General features: G+C 50.6%; 1 protein-coding gene across 3 annotated transcripts in view; it reads left to right on the top strand.

The window, feature by feature from the left end:
* The window catches only part of FBXO47 (F-box protein 47), a 242821-nt gene extending 222431 nt beyond the window's left edge, over window positions 1-20390 (top strand). For 2 of the 3 annotated variants that reach the window (XM_075347655.1, XM_075347654.1), the window contains exons 9-11: window positions 11228-11370; window positions 12318-12477; window positions 19972-20390. In XM_075347655.1, the coding sequence (XP_075203770.1) occupies window positions 11228-11370; window positions 12318-12477; window positions 19972-20084 (416 nt within the window). In that variant the 3' untranslated portion in view covers window positions 20085-20390. Of the gene's footprint in view, window positions 1-11227; window positions 11371-12313; window positions 12478-19971 lie in introns of those variants that run through there. The other variant, XM_075347656.1, reaches the window with a different exon arrangement.
* The last annotated feature ends 786 nt before the right edge of the window (window positions 20391-21176 follow it).

The following is a 21176-nucleotide window of genomic DNA, read 5'->3' as shown; positions in this document are numbered from 1 at the left end:
TCTGCACCAGCGTGACCAGGCAGCAGACTGCCATCTCCACAGGAGCTGAGGTGAGATGCTTATGATTTCCAGAAAATGAAAAACTTCCTCAGTTCCTCTGGCAGGCTCTGAGTTGATACACGCTCTGTGACCGGGCACAGCAGGCATCAGAATCTCCACACTGGCTCCCTGACAGGAATTGGAGCAAAGGTCACAATGTCTGGATGCACATGTTCTAATTGCAGAGTCCTGCATAGCATTCCACCTGTGGCGGGGGGAGGGGGAGAGCCCCCAGGACTCGGTGCACCTGCAGCTGTGGTACACTTATAGAGTTTTTTCTGTCCACCATTGCTGTGCAGGGCTGGAGCGGGGAAGAGGAGTCCCTTCCCACCATTTCTTGTTTTTATTATATTTTCTCATGCCTTCTTGTCAGAGCTAAGCCCCGCCCCCTCTGACACTCGATAAGCCACGCCCCCTCACAAAAGCGCGAGTACCTCTCCTCACATAGGAGCCCTGCAGAGCATTGCTCCCTCTTGTTGTGATCAGAGCCTGTGGGTGTCTCTCAGAGCTGGCTTCCTCCTTCCCACAGAAACTGGGATGCAGGAGGAGGGGGGGAGGGGTCATCAGGGTTCTGGGTGAGTTATATCCTCACTTGCACATTAGCTCTGCAGAGCATTGCTCCCTCATTACAATCAGAGTTTGTGGCTCATCAGCCAGAGGTTGCAGTCACATGTTTTATGCCCTGCACAACTACAGCAACAACTATAAGACTTTTTTAATGTATCCTGCCACGCTGAGCTACTAGGGGATGATAGTGTGGCGCCCCTGACCTGGTCAGGCACCACTGAGTACTGCACCCATGCTGGGGACAGTACAATACAGGTAATCCAGAAGGCTGACCGGGGTGTGGAACACAGGCGCATAGTGATCAGGTCTCACACATGTACCCATGAGAGGACCCCTGGGGATCCCAGGAGGGGGAAAAGCCTTCACCTTCACTGGAATAGTGGAGGGGGCCAAAAGCCTCCATCTCCTCTCAAGGGGTGTGGTAAGAGAGTCTGGTTGCTAGGTGGCGTAGGCAGGCACAAAAGGGAAAAGAGAAGGAGGAGTAAACAGTCTAGAGTCTGAAGCAGAGTGTGGAGGAGTGAGGAGCAGGAAAGTGAAGCTCAGACAGGAGCAGCAGTGAAGGTCCCAGATGTGAGCCGGTTCAGAGCAGAGTCCAGGGAGCTCCGAGGAGAGCTGACCCCTTCCCCTGGGCTGCTGTAGTCTGACAGCGTCCGCGCAGTGGCTACCGACGGGGGAGAACGGTCAACTAGGAGTGCTACCCGAAATCCATCTTCAGCTAGAGAGAGAGCAACGGAGTGGGAAGTAAGGAGACTGCTAGAGAGTACCAGGCCCAAACGGGCGGCAGATCCCGAAGCGGAGATAGATTCAGCTTTCTTTTGCTAAACCTGCCGGTGTGGGGCTCTCAAAGCCCACGCCACAACACCACAAAAGCCGCAGCCACGTAGCCACAGTTAGGGCCCATAGGTCACAGGAGGCAAGCAGCTGGAGTGGCCTGGTCCAGGCGACAAGCAAACGGCAAACGAAGGGGAGAGAGGCTGCAGCATCTTCCCTGGGTGACCCCCATAGGGACTAAAAGTCGGGGTTACCCCAAACCACCAAGGGCTAAGGAAGGCGAGTTAGTAGTCACCCTCACAAGTCAGCCTGAAGGACACCTGGTTCCCACTTGGTTCATCCCAGCTACGCCCGGGTCACTCACCCTGCCATCAACTGTGAGTAAAAACCCTGAAAGACATCCTGCCTGTGTTGAGTCATTCTGCGCCTTGTAGTTCTACACATCTACACAGGGCCCTGGGGCTTGCCTCACTCTCAGGAGGCTACTACAACTGGCTGCACCCACCATCAGCCCCAGGCATCCCTTAACCTGCAGTGGCGGTCCCCACTGACCGCAAATCTGAGAGTGGCGTCACGACAAACTACAAAGAAGATTTCCTACCAGTGACAAGATCCAGCCGAGTGGAGTCCCTGAAGGTAATGCACCGACACTGCACTTGTGGGGCTACACATCTGGCGTCACGAACAGGATAAGGACTAGACCTGTTGAGACAGGTGACCATGTGCCTGGGCGGTCCGCTTGAAAAATTGGAAGCGCCGCCATATTGCCACCATGAAAAGCGCGCTGAAAAACAACAGCAGCCCGCGCTGGAAGAAGTTACCGCCCACGAAGAGGTGTGGCTACCCAGAGATCCCCTGCAGAGTTCTGACCTCGCTTGTGAAGAGAGTGGAAGCGTCCAGAGACGGCGGGAAGGAAAGAGAGCCACAAGCCTGCTGCTGCAGAGAGAAGAGATGGAGTCCGGACGTGGATACCCAGAACCAGGCTCTGCTGCCTGGTGGTGCCGGGAGCTTGCTATCTTCTGCGATCAGCTGGAGGCCAGGATTATGCGACAGCTCAGAGAGGAACGCATGGAGCTTCTGGAGATGGCTGCGGCGGTTCGGACCTACGAGGAGGGAGCCGCGCGACGCCTGCCAGATCGAGCGGCGACGACTCAGATCCCGATGGTGCCACCGATGGGTGAGTCCAGAGTTGCCCCGGCCAGCGCAAGTGCTCCGACCCCTGCTGCTACGACCGCGGTCCCAGAAGAGGCGCCTGGCGCAGCGACGCTGAGCGAGGCCGCAGCCACGCTAGGTGCGGCCCGCCAAATCCAGGCCGCCGCAGCGACACCCCGCCTGGCCCGCAAAGGTCCGACTGCCACGGCGATACTCATCCGTGCCGCAGGTGTGACGCTGACCCAGGCTGCCACCCTGCTGAGCCCAGTCCACCAAGACCCCACCGCAGCAGCGACGCTCGTCCGAGCCGCAAGTGAGATGCTGAACCAGGCCGCAGCCCTGCCGGGTGCGGCCCGTCAAGCCCCGATCACTGCAGCGACGCCCAGCCCAGCCTGCACGGACCCCATCGAGGATGCGACGCCAATTCAGACCGCGGCTGCAATGCCCAGTCCGGCCCGCCAAGAACTGGCCGCAACAGCGACGCAGATCCAGGCCGCCGCCACGCCAGGCTCGGCCCGCCAAGACCAGGCCGCCGCCATACAGGGCGCGGCCCGCCAAGACCAGGCCGCCGCCATGCCGGGCGCGGCCCGCCAAGACCAGGCCGCCGCCATACAGGGCGCGGCCCGCCAAGAGATTGCATCACCATTTACCCCGGCCTGCAAGGCCAGAGCAGACACCGCTCCCGAGTCCAAAGAGGTCCCTGCTGGAAAGCCCACGCTGGGGGAGGACCCCGCATACTGGCAGCTGAAGGCTGACATGGAGGCCAAGTTCCCACAGGAGATGGTGGACCGATACATGCTCCCTCCGCACACCCCTAAGGCAACCCCTGCAGCAACCACGCTGAAGAGTCCACCGCCTGGGCCAGCTGAGGAACACTCATCCCCGGCGCTGCCACGACCAGAGATCAGCGAAGAACTAAGGGGGAGAGGAGGGCAAGAAGCTGAGGAGTTGCCCCCGGAGCCAGCAGCAGTGCTAGTCCCAGAGCCGGAGATGCTGCCATATTCCCGCTGGGACGAGGAAGACCTGACACCTCCTGCTGACGAAGACCTGCCCAACCGCCCTACCTGGGAGCTTGTAAGCTGCACTTCGCAGAATCCAGCCCGCAGGACACAGCGCCGCAGCAGAACTCAGTTTTCCCCTGCACCGCCATCCCCAGAGCAGAGAGATGACATCACGGCCAGAGACCTACAAGAAAAAAGGTTCCTGAGAAGAGCCAAAGCACAGGTCCGAGGACCCCTTTGCAGAGGAGTAGTGGAGGACTTCAGCCTCAAGTCAGGATACGGGTTCATCGTAGCACCTGGCATAAAGGAAGGTATCTTCGTCAACAGAAGAGACGTCAGAGCTAATCTGCCCAGAGGACACCCTGGCAGAAACTTAAAGATGGGAGACTCCGTACAGTTCACCATGCACCAAGGAGAAAGAGGGTGGTACGCGCTAGATGTAGTGCCATGTCCCAAAGAAGAAAGAAAAGACCAAAGACCTAATGATGAGACCACTACAGATGAGGAAAAAGGTCAAGAAACCAACAGGTGCCGCAGCCCTACAGGCCCAAGCCCTGGTGAAGAGGAGTCTGCATAAGTTTAAGTAAAGTACAGCAAGTTTTGACCAGTTTGGAAAGTTTGTTTTGCAACGTTTACGTTTAAGTATGTGCCCACATAAACTTGTGTGAGAAAACCATAAACCTTAAGGCTATGAACTGGCTATAGCCACAAACTCTCGCAGTGTAAATAGTTACACCAAAAGGGCACCACCGCCACCAGAGTCAGCCTGTTTAGGGGCTTGGCTCGTCTGCAACCAGGAGGAGCCCGTCCGTATATAGGGCCTTGGCTCGCCTGCGACCAGAGAGCATGCCTGTTTATGGGGCCTGGCTCTCCACCACAAAGAGGGTACCTGGTCAGCACCAACTGTGGAGGCCGCCTCTGCATCCTGCCAGAAGAGGCTGAAGGCGCGGATCCATCAGGCCAGGTATACCCTGAAACCACCAGCCCATGAAAGCCGCCTCTACATCCTGCCAGAAGTGGCTGAAGCCGCGGCCAACGGGAGAGGCAGATTGGAGGAAAGGTCTGGGGAAGTAGATGGCCCAGATCTGGTTACCAAAAGGACCGGTGACCTGCCTCCTGAAAGGGTTTGGGTGGGTTAACGGACTTGTGGGTGGAGGGTGGTGATGTATGGTACCTGGTGCTTTTAAAAATGTTTTACATGTTTTAATGTTTTATGCATTTTTAAAATGTTGTCTTGCAGCCCGAGGACGTGCTGGTGATAACTAAGGGGGAATGTGGCGCCCCTGACCTGGTCAGGCACCACTGAGTACTGCACCCATGCTGGGGACAGTACAATACAGGTAATCCAGAAGGCTGACCGTGGTGTGGAACACAGGCGCATAGTGATCAGGTCTCACACATGTACCCATGAGAGGACCCCTGGGGATCCCAGGAGGGGGAAAAGCCTTCACCTTCACTGGAATAGTGGAGGGGGCCAAAAGCCTCCATCTCCTCTCAAGGGGTGTGGTAAGAGAGTCTGGTTGCTAGGTGGCGTAGGCAGGCACAAAAGGGAAAAGAGAAGGAGGAGTAAACAGTCTAGAGTCTGAAGCAGAGTGTGGAGGAGTGAGGAGCAGGAAAGTGAAGCTCAGACAGGAGCAGCAGTGAAGGTCCCAGATGTGAGCCGGTTCAGAGCAGAGTCCAGGGAGCTCCGAGGAGAGCTGACCCCTTCCCCTGGGCTGCTGTAGTCTGACAGCGTCCGCGCAGTGGCTACCGACGGGGGAGAACGGTCAACTAGGAGTGCTACCCGAAATCCATCTTCAGCTAGAGAGAGAGCAACGGAGTGGGAAGTAAGGAGACTGCTAGAGAGTACCAGGCCCAAACGGGCGGCAGATCCCGAAGCGGAGATAGATCCAGCTTTCTTTTGCTAAACCTGCCGGTGTGGGGCTCTCAAAGCCCACGCCACAACACCACAAAAGCCGCAGCCACGTAGCCACAGTTAGGGCCCATAGGTCACAGGAGGCAAGCAGCTGGAGTGGCCTGGTCCAGGCGACAAGCAAACGGCAAACGAAGGGGAGAGAGGCTGCAGCATCTTCCCTGGGTGACCCCCATAGGGACTAAAAGTCGGGGTTACCCCAAACCACCAAGGGCTAAGGAAGGCGAGTTAGTAGTCACCCTCACAAGTCAGCCTGAAGGACACCTGGTTCCCACTTGGTTCATCCCAGCTACGCCCGGGTCACTCACCCTGCCATCAACTGTGAGTAAAAACCCTGAAAGACATCCTGCCTGTGTTGAGTCATTCTGCGCCTTGTAGTTCTACACATCTACACAGGGCCCTGGGGCTTGCCTCACTCTCAGGAGGCTACTACAACTGGCTGCACCCACCATCAGCCCCAGGCATCCCTTAACCTGCAGTGGCGGTCCCCACTGACCGCAAATCTGAGAGTGGCGTCACGACAAACTACAAAGAAGATTTCCTACCAGTGACAAGATCCAGCCGAGTGGAGTCCCTGAAGGTAATGCACCGACACTGCACTTGTGGGGCTACACATCAGCACCTCTTCCTTCTGTGAATCCGGTGCCCCTGTAGCTCCCCCCCTCCACCAACACCACCACCGCAGCAACCGCTGCCAGCCCAGAGCCTACGGCTCCCAGTCCCCCGGAATGGGCACAGTTCCCAGAACCTGGTGCTGGCTATAAAACATCGTCCTCACACCCCTCGGGGGCCCTGGACAGAACGCAACCTGATGCCACCTCTATAGAGGGTCCTTCTGATAAGAATCAGCCCTCTGCTTCACTGGTTGCAGATCAGAAAAAGGGCATGACCCCCATGGTTCTCCCTCTGGGGTACATAGATAGGGTTCTCCCACATGTTCCACAGTCTCTGAGGAGCCGGAGGAAGGGGAATGATGTTTTTACCGGGATGATTCCTTGGTTTCCCCGAGCGATCAAGCTGCGATGGACTCCCTTATTGCAGCAATTAACCAAAACTCTGCATGTGGAAGATCTCCCATCCACTACTACTGACCATGCGGTCTCCTTTAAAAGGGTGAAGAAACCTCAAAAAAAAAAAAAAAAAAGGTTTTTTGACGGCGCTTCGGTATCCGTAAACTCATGGAGTCCCGGCACCCCTTTAGCTTAGCTGTCTCTAAGGGCTGGGCCGATCCGGCCTCGGTGGACCCTCACCCGGCTTCCACCTGCCTGAAGGACCCTCCTGTCTTTAACTTGATGGATCCTACTTCAAGGACCCGACAGACAGACAAGTAGAGCATCTCGATCGCTCCACCTTGAGGCTGCGGGTCCCTCTCCCCTTCCGTGTGGGTCGCATAGGCACCAGGACTACCAGTTTCCCTCAGACCCTCACAGATGTAACAGTTCACATTGCTGCGACGGCAGAGTACCTCATGCAGGCCTCCCTCGACGCTGCTACCTGCGCAGTTATTGCCGCCTCAAATACCATAGCAAGCCGTAAGGCCCTCTGGTTCCGATAATGGAGAGCGGACTCAGTCTCTAAGAAGCCTCTCACAGTACTCCTTTCCAGACCGATGGTTTGCCGTTCGTCTGGACAGGCTTTTTTTTTGTCTGACGCCATGGGAGGAAAAGAGTACCTCCCTCCCCCAACTCTAGCCCAGGATGTTTTTTTACTAGACGCTCAGGGCCCGACCTTCTCAGCCCTCCCCGAGTCCATCTCGTCCTGGCAGTCTAAACAAAGACCAAGGAGTCTCGTCCTCCTCCATCTGGGCTGGCGCCTCAGACCACAAATGGGTGCGATACCTTGTGTCTTCTGGTTACCACATTGGATTCCGGACCCGATCCCCTGGGCAGTATTTTCTCTCAAACCTTTCTCCTCAGCGATCCACTCCCTCCAAACGGCAGGGGTAATGGTACCGGTTCTGGACGGCGAGAGGTTCAAGGCCTTCTCTTCCAACCTCTCGTGGTCCCCAAAAAAGGACGGGTCAGCTCGACCGATCCTGGACCTCTAACACCTGAGCAAACATGTGCACATAAGGAGATTCAGAATGGAATTCCTAGGGTCCATTATTACCTTTATGGTCAAAGGAGAATTCCTTGCTTCCCTAGCTATCAGGGTGGCGTACCTGCACATACCCATTGCTCCAGCTCACCAAAAGTTCCTCTGCTTCGCTGTTCAGGACTTCTTTTTTTTTTTTTTCATTTGTGGCCCTACCCTCGGCTCTGCCACAGCACCAAGGGTCTTAACAAAGGTCATGGCGGCCGCCATGAGTGCCCTTTACGCCAGGAGAGTGGCTGTTCTGCCTTGCTTAGATGACCTCCTCATCAAGGGCTCAACCAGCGTGCAGATCTCTGTGGGCAGCCTATCCCGCTTAGGGTGGCTTCTGACTCCAGTCAAATCATCCCTGGTCCCGTCAAAACCCTTCACCTCCCTGGGCATGTCTCTGTGTACCCTTCGGGGCTTGATCTTTCTCCCTCAAGACAAGGCGACCGCTCTACAACAAGCGGTACACTGTCTTCTACATAATCCTCTTGCTCAATACGATTCAGTATGAGAGTGCTAGGTAGGATAGCAGCGGCTATAGAGGCAGTACTGCTCGCTTAGCCACACCACCGCCCACTGCAGCTTGCGCTTCTAGCTGCCTGGGACAAGAGCCCCTTTTTTCCTTTGACGAATTTTTCACCTGACACCTTCAGTCAGGTATGCGCTTTGCTGGTGGCTTCAGTCCTCTTCCATATCGAGAGGGAGTTTTTCTCCCGCAAGTGGACTGCCTACTCCTGACCACGGACGCCAGCCTCTTAGTCTGGGGAGCAGCGTACTGACTCTACACTGCTTGGGGACGTTGGACGCCCCAGGAGTCTTCCCTTCCCAGAAATCATCCTGAAAATCAGTGCGATCTTTCTCGCGCTCAGGTCATTCCCCCCTTCTGCTAGCAGGTCGTTTGATTCGGGTCCAATTGGACAATGCAACAGCTGTGGCGTAGGTCAATCGGCAGGGAGGTACCAGCAGCAAGGCAGCTTATTTCAAGGTCCTCAGGATCCTCACCTGGGCCGAATCGACGGGGGACTGTGTTTTCAGCGTTACACATACCTGGAGTAGAGAATTGGGTGGTGGTCCTTCTAAGTCGCCAAGGCCTGTCCGCCGGAGAGTGTTTTCTTCACCCAGAAGTGTTCCCACACATCTGCACTCGCTGGGGTACACCAGACATGGATCTAATGGCCTCAAGGTTGAACGCAAAGGTACCCGCGTTCTTAGCCAGGTAACGTGATCCACAGTCCATCGGCGCGGATGCTCTAGTCTCCTGAAGTCGATTCCGTCTAACTTACACGTTTTTCGCCTCTGCCACTGCTGCCGCGAGTAATCAGGAAGATCAAGGCAGAAGGAGTCCCGGTGATACTAATATCACCGGACTAGCCCAGGTGCGCCTGGTATGCCGAATTAGTACAATTGATCATGGCGCCTCGTAAGCATCCCAGACCTGCTGACCCAAGGGCCCATTTCTCATCAGAACTCCAGAGCCCTGAAGCTTACGGCCTGGCCATTGAGACCTGGACTTTAACAAGAGCGAGATTCTCTCCCGCGGTCATCTCCACCATGTACAGTGCCCAAAAACCGGCCTTCATCTCGTATTTACCACCGTACGTGGAAAACTTTCCTTTCCCAGTGCAGGGAATCTAATGTTCAACCTATGCTTCTGGCGATCCCCAGAATTCTTGATTTTTTTTGCATTCAGGTTGCAAAAGGGGTTGGCCCTCACCTCCCTTAAGGGGCAGGTTTCATCTCTCTCAATATTCTATCAATACCGCCTAGCTTGCAATCCGCAAGTCAAGACTTTCCTCAAAGGCGTTTCCCATGTAGTTCCCCCGTATAAACGGTCGCTGGACCCATGGGACCTCAATCTCGTTTTCTACGGTATCCAGGGTCCCCCTTTGAACCTTTTAAGGAATCTTCTCTTGCTCTTCTCTCCTGGAAGGGAACATTCTTAGTGGCGATTACGTCCATCAGACAAGTTTCGGAACTGGCAGCACTCTCTTGCCGCGAACCCTTTCTGATCTTTCATCAGGACAAGGTGGTTCTACGCCCCCTTCCGGATTTTCTTCCGAAGGGTACTTCCCCTTTCATATGAACAAGGACATTGTTCTGCCTTCCTTTTGTCCACACCCAGTCCATAGGGTGGAAAGGTTCCTATATTCGCTAGACCTTGTGAGGGCTCTCAGATATTACGTACCCAGGACAGCCCCTTTAGAAACATGGACTCCTTATTTGTCATTCCTGAAAGGCCTAAGAAAGGAGACGCAGCTTCATAGGCAACGCTGGCTCGCTAGATTCGCTCTGCGATCCAGGAGGTCTACCGCTCGCAACTCAAGCCCATTCCTAGTGGGCTGCGGACTTATTCCACGCGAGCAATTGGCGCCTCTTGGGCCATTTAGGCATCAGGCTTCAGTGGAACAGGGGTGTAAGGCTGTGACCTGGTCTTGCCTACATACTGTTTCAAAGCATTACCGAGTCCATACCCAGGCTTCGGCTGAGGCGAACCTAGGTAGGAAAATTCTGCAAACGATAGTGGAGCACCTATCTCAGTAGGCGCTCCTGGCTATCTGGGACTGGTTCCTAGTCCTTGGGTTGCGTTGTTTGTTTACCCTCCCAGGGACTACTTTAGGATGTCCCATGGTCCTGTGTCCCCCAATGAGGCGTCAGAGAAAAACGGATTTTTGTGTACTCACCGTAAAATCGTTTTCTCTTAGCCATCATTGGGGGACACAGCACCCTACCTGTTGCCCTGTTGGGCCTTATCTTTTTTCTCTCTCAGTACTTTGTTATGAGTATTCACTCACGTTTTTTGTTACTTGTTCTCCTACTGCTTGTGTACTAAAACTGAAGTAGCCTGGCTAGGTAAGGGGGTGTATACTGCAGGGGAGGAGCTAACATCTTTGCATCTACTTAGTGTCTTCCTATGGATAAGCAGCATAACACCCATGGTCCTGTGTCCCCCAATGATGGCTAAGAGAAAACGATTTTATGGTGAGTACACAAAAATCCGTTTTTTTGATTGACAGCAGCTACGGAGCAGATAATAGCTGGGGTGGGTTTTCATAGTGATTTCAGCCCCCCTGCCTGTTGTTCCTCCCCCTGTTATTTATGCTAATTCCATTATAGCTTTTTACTGATGGTTGTGACTATATCCCAGTGACTAGAAGGATCTTGGGCACGACTAGCTTGGTTAGTGGGCATGACCGGCTTGGTTAGTGGGCATGAGTGGCTTGGTTAGTGGGTGTGGTGATGTTTCCACCTGACCAATATAGTGATGAAAAGGGGGGCTTGGCCCCCCCTGCACCTCCCCATAAGTTTATAAATGTTTATTAATGTTAAGGTTACCTGTTAACTCACTGCAAGCCAAAGGTGCTGCCATAGTTCTCAACATCATGAGGCCTTTTTACACAGGATGATCTGCTGCTGAAAACGATGATCTTTTGTGCAGCTCAAAAGATAATTTCACCGACCCAATGAACTAATGTTTGACTTGGTCTCAAAAATGTTGCAGTGTAAATGGACCTTTGGAAACCATGGATACCGCCATTTAATGGCTCTGTAAAATCTCCACGTTGCATGGAGCCATAATGCAGCTGAGGCCATAGGAATATATCAGGGCTTACTCTACCCCATATGCCTCCAGGTTTTGCAAAATGGAACCTTAAATCACAGCAGACATGAAGATTTACTTCTATTGTTAACATGACTTCTTTTTCAGTGGTCCCTCATGATTGGCTACTAGAAAACAATGCCCGCCTTCTCATCCTAAGTGGAAACAGTATTTGTTTTACCTTCATGGCCAGTAAAGCAGTGAATGGGCGTACAGCAGATCTAGCCAGAATAGTAGTCTTTCTTGCTCTGGTGAGTGTTTAGTGCAATCAGCATGTTACAGCTGCTACAAAAATGGTTTCTTACAGTGGGTATTAAAATAAGATGCAACCCTTTATACCACATCTTAACACTAGAACTACTGGACTCGTGTCACCTATATAGAAATACATGGTGCAAAGTAGTCAAAATGACTACCTCAGTAGTTCTAGTGTTAAAGACCTATTACACATAGATCCTGTTGGCTGAAAAACTGCTATCTCTCCTGACTCTCTCATGCACAGGAATGCTCAACTGAATGCGCCTGTGTTTAAGAGAGAGGCACTAGCAGACTCATCTGGTGGCAGCTTATGTTCCTGCCAAATAAAAGTATCAACTGTTAAAATTCATGAGTTGGGAGCCCCTCATACTCATTAAATTGTCAGCAGCTCACGTCAGTATCAGTGGGTTCGGACAACATTAGTGTAATGTGAATGGTGGTTTTACTACTACTACTATGTCTAGTTTTATATTTTCTTTACTTCACTCAGAAAGGTATAAATCATTACATGAAAGAGGGGTATTCCCATCACACTCTGAAGTGACCAAGGGTACAGGAAAAGCAAGGTGGACTGTGCTGTTTCTGTCACTAGCATAAAATTGAATTGGAGTTGGAAATATATAGGAAAGAAGGGAATTCTTCTGTAGATTGTTTTACCTTATGTTAAAGAGAACCTAAGTATATTTGTGTAACAGGAACAAGACAACAAATGTACTGTAAATGCCCTGTCTGAAAAAAATGTATGGTAATATTCCAAAGAGGTTTCTATATAGCATGCTCTGTATCATGGTTTAGTGAAGCAGAGTTTTGGCACCCTGTTCAGTAGGTATGTTAGCACACCAATGTCCTGATGGGATAAAATATTTAAAGATGTCTGTTGTTCTTTAGTTTCCCGTTCATCCAACATTTTCTTAGCGAACATCTTTTTTATGCAAGTCAGGTTTGTGAAAAGGATTTGTACTGCATGGATTGGGCAGTGAAAATGATGCAGAGAATTAGTAAAGTTTTTAGCACTTCGCAAGAGAGGAAAACCTTCTTGCAGAACATAGAAAACTCCTTTGCTCGTACTATCATGGATTTGCTACAATCAGTCATCTCAGGTTAGTGCCCCTTTTTCTGTCCTCACAGACCTAAAATTTTAAATTAGTAATTGTTTTAACTAACATCTATAAACCCCAAGCCATGGGCAAAACGTTAAGAATTCAGTGAAAGGTGGTGGAGGAAGTGTCATGGTGTGGGGAATCTTTTCTGCAGCAGGAGTTGGACCTCTCATACAGCTACATGGCAGAGTGAATGCAAGTGTGTATCAGAACCTTCTTCAACAAAATGTGGTTTCTTACATGCGTTCATCACTCAATCAGCCAGCAATTTTCATGCAGGACAATGCCCCCTGTCACATAGCAAAACGGGTAAAGAAATTCCTTGAAACAAAAAACATTGAAACAATGAAATGGCCAGCCCAGAGTCCTGATCTAAACCCAATAGAAAATCTCTGGAACATCTGTGGTGGCAAAGTTATGGCCAAGAAACCCACAACAGTTCACAAACAGTGGAAGAGACTGGAAGAAGAGTGGGCCAAAATCACACCAGACCAGTGTGAGAGACTAGTGATGTCCTGTGGCCGCAGATGTGCTGAAGTCATTCAAAGCAAATGCCTGTACACTTCATACTGATTGGTGATTGTTGTTACCTTCAGATAATTTACCTATAATCTTTCTCTGTGCTACAGTCATTGTCGTTCTCTATTTATGCTCATCATGTTTTGGGAAAAATAAAGGTTTTATGTTGATAAACTTTGGATCTTTTTTAAAACTGTTCTAGTGGCATGGTGTACCCCTTACCAAAAACCCTTCAAATGTTGATCAATGTAGATTACATTATTCCTGAAAAAAGCAACTGATCATACATTGTTCTCTAATTTTGATCTCCAGTGTATATTGTACGGTAGCGTGGCTGTTAGAGCATATAGTTGTAGAAATTTAGCTACTGGAACATTGGGATAGTGTCTAATGATATCTGTATACTGTATGTATGTATCTTCTATTACATTTATAAAAGAAGTACCCATATTTTTGATGAGACTGAGTGTGGACCAATCAGGTAGTCATTTTTTACTAGATATAATAGCACACAGCCCTCAGGACCCTAGTTATATTGTACAGAAATCTGTAACCGTAATACCCTCTTAAAGAATATTACTTCTGTGTAAATTTCATCAGATCCTCGGTGGGGGATAGACCCTCAGAAAGATCCTCACGTAGTCCTCCCTAAAAACTAAAATTACATATTTATTCTAACTAGCATCTATAGAGGCACTATACTACAAACTTTTGTTCAACTATCACACACTTTCCTTCTCTGGTGCATTCTTTGAGAGGGGGTTCTTTTGACAATTCTATACTCTGACCTCTTAAAAATCACTCCCTGTCCCAATTCATCTTAACTAGGGACATTTAGGATTTAGTAGGTCAAGCCGACGTGGAGCGTGGGTATCAAGTCAACTTTAGAGTGTTGAGCTCCGCTGTATAGCCAGGGCCCAAGAGGGTGAGAATAGAATGCTATAGGGAATCTATTTTCTCAGCTAGCATTCTTATAACATGTGTATGCTGTCCGTATGCAATGCATTTTTTTTCTCAGCAGCTATTATTCAGCAATCATTTACGGGACCATTTACAGTGTTCTATGCTACAAAATGGTAATATATTCTTAAAAAATAGACAGCAATGCATGGTTTGTATGATGTCAGATTACCGTATTTTTCGGACCATAATAAGTACTTTTTTCCCCCCAAATGTTGGGGGAAAGTGGGTGGTGCGTCTTATGGTCTGAATGTGGCTGCGGGGAATGAGGGTGCTGCGGTGGAGCGGGTCATCGGGGGCACGAGCAGGCTGTAGCAGCCTGCCGTGACCACGTGGACCCGCTCATTTAATATGCACGCCCATCCCCCGCCCATCATCCCTCAGCGCAGAAGCAGGCACTGACAGGTGGGCGGGATGATGGGTGGAGGATAAACAGCCGGCCCGCATGATCACCCCTGGCAACTACAGCCTGGAGTGATCATGTGCGGCTGTATTCACTGTTCCCCGCGCATCATCATCCGCGCGGGGAGCAGTGAATCAGTGTACAGTACTCACCGTTCCCCTGCAGCATCGCTCGTCCTCCCGTCTGTGTCAGCGGCAGCGCCGCTGAGTGGAGCCGTCCCCGTTACCCTGCTGCATCGCGATCATCTCCTGTGTCTGTGCCGGCGGCTGGGTGGAGACTAGTGGCGTGCACAGCGATGACGTCATCGCTGTGCGCACGTGTCCAAATGCAGCCGCCGGCACAGACACAGGAGATGATCGCAATGCAGCAGGGTAACGGGGACGGCGCCACTCAGCGGCGCTGCCGCTGACACAGACGGGAGGACGAGCGATGCTGCAGGGAGTGAGGTGAGGTGAGTATGAACGTTTATTTTTTTTATGTGCCACAGGATGGGGTCATATGAGCAGGATGGGGTCATATGAGCAGGATGGGGTCATATGAGCAGGATGGGGGTCATATGAGCAGGATGGGGGTCATATGAGCCGGATGGGGTCATATGAGCAGGATGGGGGTCATATGAGCAGGATGGGGGTCATATGAGCAGGATGGGGTCATATGAGCAGGATGGGGTCATATGAGCAGGATGTGGGTCATATGAGCAGGATGGGGGTCATATGAGCCGGATGGGGTCATATGAGCAGGATGGGGGTCATATGAGCAGGATGGGGGTCATATGAGCAGGATGGGGGTCATATGAGCAGGATGGGGTCATATGAGCAGGATGGGGTATATGAGCAGGATGGGATCATATGAGCAGGATGGGGTCATATGAGCAGGATGGGGTCATATCAGCAGGATGGGGTCATATCAGCAGGATGGGGTCATATCAGCAGGATGGGGGCATATCAGCAGGATGGGGGCATATGAGCAGGATGGGGGTATATTATGAGCAGGATGGGGGTATATTATGAGCAGGATGGGGGTATATTATGAGCAGGATGGGGGTATATTATGAGCAGTGTGGGGGTATATTATGAGCAGGATGGGGGTATATAGCAGGATGGGGCCATATGCCATGATGGGTTATATAGCAGGATGCGGCCATATGCCAGTATATAGCAGGATGCGGCCATATGGCAGGATGACGGTATATAGCAGGATGAGGGACATATACTGTATTTACAGGGCAGGAGGATCATTACCAGGATGCGGCACCTTAGTAGAGAATTTGGGGACATTACCCCCATAACAGTGTCAGCAGCAGATCCTCGCCCCATAACAGTGTGTCATGACCACATTTTTTGCTTAAAATTTTATTTTTCTATTTTCCTCCCCTAAAACCAGGGTGCGTCTTATAGTCTGAAAAATACGGTATCTTTCTTGCACCCATAGATTTGCATTGGCAAGTCTTGGCAATTTTAGGTGACCATACGCAGCATACTGTAAATTTTTCCTGAGGCCAAGTACAGCTGAATCAGTACTGCCCTATTGTTTAACATTGGACTCAGCGCAATTAGATTTTTTTTTATCAGATTGCGCTTGGGATATTTATATGTAGATGTGATTGAACCGTAATACTTATAATACTGATGTCTTCTGAAACCCTTTATACTTTGTGAATTTGGGGCAATTTTTATTTTTTCTAATTAAGGCCACTTTACACACAGCGACATCGCTAGCACACGCCCCCGTCGGTTGTGTGTCATGGGAAAATCGATGCCCGTGGCGCACAACATCGTTAGTCCCTGTCACACATACTTACCTGCCCAGCGACGTTGCTGCGGCCGGTGAACCGCCTCCTTTCTAAGGGGGAGGTTCGTTCAGCGTCACAGCGGCTTCACTAAGCGGCCGCCCAATAGAAGCGGAGGGACGGAGATGAGCGGCCGGAACATCCCGCCCACATTCTTCCTTCCTCATTGCGGGCGGCCGCAGGTACGATGTTGTTCCTCATTCCTGCGGTCTCACACATAGCGATGTGTGCTGCCGCAGGAATGATGAACAACCTGCGCCCTGCAACATCAACGATATTTGAGATTAGAACGACGTGTCAACGATCAATAATCTGGTGAGTAATTTTTATCGTTAACGGTCGTTCCTGCGTTTCACACGCAACGACATCGCTAACGAGGCCGGATGTGCGTTGCGAATTCTGTGACCCCAACGACGTCTCGTTAGCGATGTCGTTGCGTGTAAAGCCCCCTTTATAATGTTTACAAAACCATCTAATTTCATAAAACAGGTTTAATCTTAAAATTTGAACACTATGCCATAGTCATTGTTCAGGTGATAACTTCCCGATCACTAGGGGTCCAACAGGAAGTTATCAGCGCTCAGCGGGTGTTTGAAACTTTAATAAGAATGAATGGGATCAGCAGTGATCATGATTGTTCTCCGCTCCGTTCTCACAGGGCAGACCCAGCGTCAGACCCCCAGCGATAGGGAAGTTATTCTCTATCTCAGGTCCCCTTCACACGCACGTGTCTCTGGTACGTGCTAGGTCCGAGCCCGCATGCACCGGAGACACGGGCACACGTATACCCATTAAAATCAATGGGTTTATGTGCACGCACGTGTGCAGCCATTGGCTCGTGCCTCCGTGTGGAGCAGACATGTGTCCGTGTGCTCTACACGGATGCGTGTCCGTTTTTCTCCGGCAGCACAGGTGTCACACAGCCCGCACCCGTACCACACGGATGTAGTGTGGATGCGGTCCCGTGTGACATGCGCCGGAGAAACACACGTGTCAGAGAAAACAAAAACCTTTACTCACCTTCTCCAGCCCTCCAATCTCTGTCGTTGCTGTCACTTGCTGCTGACCGCCGCTCATTATGCTTATTTAATATTCACTTCACTGCGGCCGGCAGCAGCGGGGAGTCAGCAGGGCTGGAGACCGAAGATCAGCACCACGGACAGCGACGCCAGGGACAGGTGAGCAGAAAGTTCCGTTCTCCGTGTGTTATCACGGATAACACACTGAGAACACACGTAGTGCCATAAAAACGGCACATGGAGGGAAAAAAGGAACCTTTGACACGTCCGTGAAACACGTGTGTGATTTTCACGGACATGTGAAGGGGGCCTCACAGAAAGTGGATAACTTGCAAACTTAACAAAATAACTCCCTTTGAACGTACCTGACACTCGACATGCCATATCAAGGATTTATAAGATCCTGACAGAGGCTGCGGAGACTTCACTTCCCCGCTTCTGTACCGCGTGGGAAGCAGAGCTCAACAAGACGTTTCCCAGGGATCAGTGGAAACGATGTTTCCGCCTGACCCATAGGTCCGTGGTTGCCACAAGAATGCAGGAAACCTGCTACAAGATCCTCTCCAGGTGGTATAGGGTCCCATCATCCCTTCATGTGTGGTGTCCCGAAGTACCGGATGTATGTTGGTATTTGTCACGCTCCCTGGGTCCTCTGCTCCCCTCCCCGGGTCCTCTGCTCCGCTCCCCGGGTCCTCTGCTCCGCTCCCCGGCTCACCTGCCACGCTTCCCGCTCTCCAGCCTCCGGTGTCCGCGCTCCCCAGGCCTCCTGGTCCCCGCTCCCGGCGCCCGTCGGCTTCCCAGTCCCTGGCCGGCTCTCCTGCGTCCTCCTCTCAGCTTCCTGCCATGGCTTCTGGCACCCGGGCCGCGCGCATGCGCATTAGGGCGCGCGCGCGGTCACTGACCCTTTCTTAAAGGGCCAGTGTCCACTGACAGGAAATGAGGCACACAGGTACAGGGTATAAAGGGGGTTAATGTCCAAGGGAGCGGGGCCTGTTCTTCGTGTTTTCCCAAGCTAGGAGTCAGGTCTCCTTGTGTTCTGTGAGATACTTACCTCTCTGTCTTCTAGAGCCGATCCTGCATCGCCATCCGGTCCTGCTGTGTCGCGAACCCCGAACGCTGCCCATCTGCCATCCTGACAGTCCGTACCATCTCGGTTCCCTGCGGTGACCCGTCATCTTGTTCCAACGGTTCCGGACCCCGCCTGACATCATCTCGGCTTCCGAACCTGAGCTCCGTCACCCGAACCACCATCAGTAACCTCGTGGTCCCAGGGACTTCTCCATTGTGTTCCAGTGCACGGACTGTCCTGCTACCTAAAGTGCTCCGGCTACCGGACTCCTTTCCCTCATCAGGGAGTTCGGCCCAGTGGATCCACCTCCCGGGTCTGCCCGTCCATTTGGCCCTAACAGTATTGCGGAGCCCAGGGCGGCACCATGACCCATATATGGTGGTCCTGCCCGAGTCTGACGGTCTTTTGGAGCAAAGTATTGGCGGCCATTCAAGAGGTCACGGGGACCATAGTCCCTAGTCGCCCTGAGGCAGTCTTGCTATTTATGTTTGAAATCTCAGAACAAAAGTATAAAAAAAATCCCTCATGGGCCCCCTCCTCCAGGCCGCCAAGACTGTGATCCCACGACATTGGAAAGATCCCACTCCACCGGCCATAGAGGAATGGGCGACAGAGGTGAATACAGTACACCGTATGGAGATGGTGGTGGCCCAGTCGCGGGGTCAGATAGTGGAAACCGCCTCTAAATGGCTCACGTGGGAGGTTTTCCTCTCGGGCCCCAAGTTCTTAGCTTTAATTGACTCCCGGTGCTCAGACTCCTTGGCATGTATCACTCCCTAGAAAACATTTATTCACTCTCCTCTTTTAGATTCAACAGATGAAAATACCGTCCCGGTCATCACACATCCTCCCCAATATCTCTCTATTCACTGATTCACATTCTAAACCCGTTCCTCTCCTTTTGGTTCTTATTTCTCCCCGTGCATTTCTCTGTACATCTGATATGTTCTTATCTCTGGTAAGACTCGTTGTCCAATTTTTTCCAATCTACTGTTGTGTAGTTGTTGAGCCTAAAGGGGGCTTTACACGCTGCGACATCGCTAATGCGGAGTCGTTGGGGTAACGGAATTTGTGACGCACATCCGGCCGCATTAGCGATGTTGCTGCGTGTGACACCGATGAGCGATTTTGCATCGTTGCAAAAACGTGCAAAATCGCTCATCGGTGACATGGGGGTCCATTCTCGATTATCGTTACTGCAGCAGTAACGATGTAGTTCGTCGCTCCTGCGGCAGCACACATAGCCGCAGGAACGAGGAACCTCTCCTTACCTGCCTCCCGACCGCTATGAGGAAGGAAGGAGGTGGGCGGGATGTTCCGGCCACTCATCTCCGCCCCTCCGCTTCTATTGGGCGGCCGCTCAGTGACGTTGCTGTGACGCCGCACGGACCGCCCTCTTAGAAAGGAGGCGGTTCGCCGGTCACAGCGACGTCGCCGGGCAGGTAAGTATGTGTGACGGGTCTGCGCGATGTTGTGCGGCACGGGCAGCGATTTGCCCGTGTCGCACAACAGATGGGGGCAGGACCGATATTGCAGCGTGTAAAGTAGCCTTAAGGCCTGGACCTGTTGTAAAGGCTTGTTCTATTTCAATGCTATAACACCTAACATCTTAAGGTATTGGACAATGTAACTATCTGTATGTTTTTCTTTTGAAACCAATAAAACTTTAAAATTGAAAAAAAAAACTCTATATGCACCCCCAGTAGTCAAGATTTTTTTATTTTTTTTTTTGCAGGGGGACGCAATGAGGAAGACAGTGGTTTTCTAAATTTATTCCATCTGGTCAATGCTCAGGCAAATTTCCACAAAGAAATCCTCTATTTGACACTCAACTCTACTTCGTCCTGAGAGAAAACTTGAGGAAGCCTTGCATGTTTTTAAAATAAAAGGTTCTTAGTGTTTCCAGAAATTGTACTGTGATGGTGACATTTCTACTTATGACAGATTGTAGAGACATCCACAAAAGCATGATATTTACCCGTATGCCAACATAGAACATTTACATGATTAGGCTCATTCCTATGATAGTAGCTGGAGAGAACTATTTTATTTTTAATATACTCTGGCCAACTTTTACGCTATAAAAAATTTTAAGACCTTCCTTATATTGGGAAATTTTATCTTTTTGTTTACTTTAAATTCACCAATATTTTAAATATTAATAGAGAGTTGTCTATTTAGGCAACTTCTATTTAGTATTTCTTTAATTTTAGCATTGATGATTTTATTTAAAGTAGGTTTTCATATAGGCATTTCAGTTACACTAATTAATAGAACGGGTAAATATAAAATGAATGCACAACTTATAAGTATTTATCAATGGAGCTATATCATTACCAATGTTATTCTGCTCTTTAGAGTGTCATTGAAATACTGAACTATTTCATTTGTGCTGTATAAATAGCCTGCAATTAATCATAAGTATAGTAACCTATAGCTATATGTATGTATGTGTATCATCACTTTCAGAAATAATTTATGTTTTGTCAAAGGAGACAAAATAAAGCCTATGAAACGTTGTAATGTAAATGTGTTCATTTTCTTCCAATTTTAGTAAAATTATGTATTAATAAGGATACATTTTATATTATATAATGAAATATAGTGTAAATATATATTAGGGAGGCAGTTAAAAAGATAAATAAAACTTCCTCTTAGGCTTTGTGCGCACTGGAAAATGGAATTTTCTCAAGAAAATTCCGCAGGCATTGAAAGATTACCGCACCCCCGGTAAAAAAAAACGCGGCAAACCGCACCCGAAATCCCCATGCGGTTTGCCCGCGGTATTGTTCGCGGTATTGCCGCGGTTTTGCCGCGTGCGGGTTGGTACATGTGCTTTAATGCATTCAATGCAATAAAGCACATTGAAGAAAAAAAAAGAAGCCTTTTCCTAGATAGCAGATAAATAGATAGAAGAATAGATAGAGAGATAGCTAGATA

This window comes from Anomaloglossus baeobatrachus, chromosome 5, assembly GCF_048569485.1.
Source record: "Anomaloglossus baeobatrachus isolate aAnoBae1 chromosome 5, aAnoBae1.hap1, whole genome shotgun sequence".
In the NCBI taxonomy this organism is placed as follows: domain Eukaryota; kingdom Metazoa; phylum Chordata; class Amphibia; order Anura; family Aromobatidae; genus Anomaloglossus; species Anomaloglossus baeobatrachus.
Note: the sequence above shows the minus strand (reverse complement) of the source record. Positions and strands in the feature narration are given on the sequence as shown.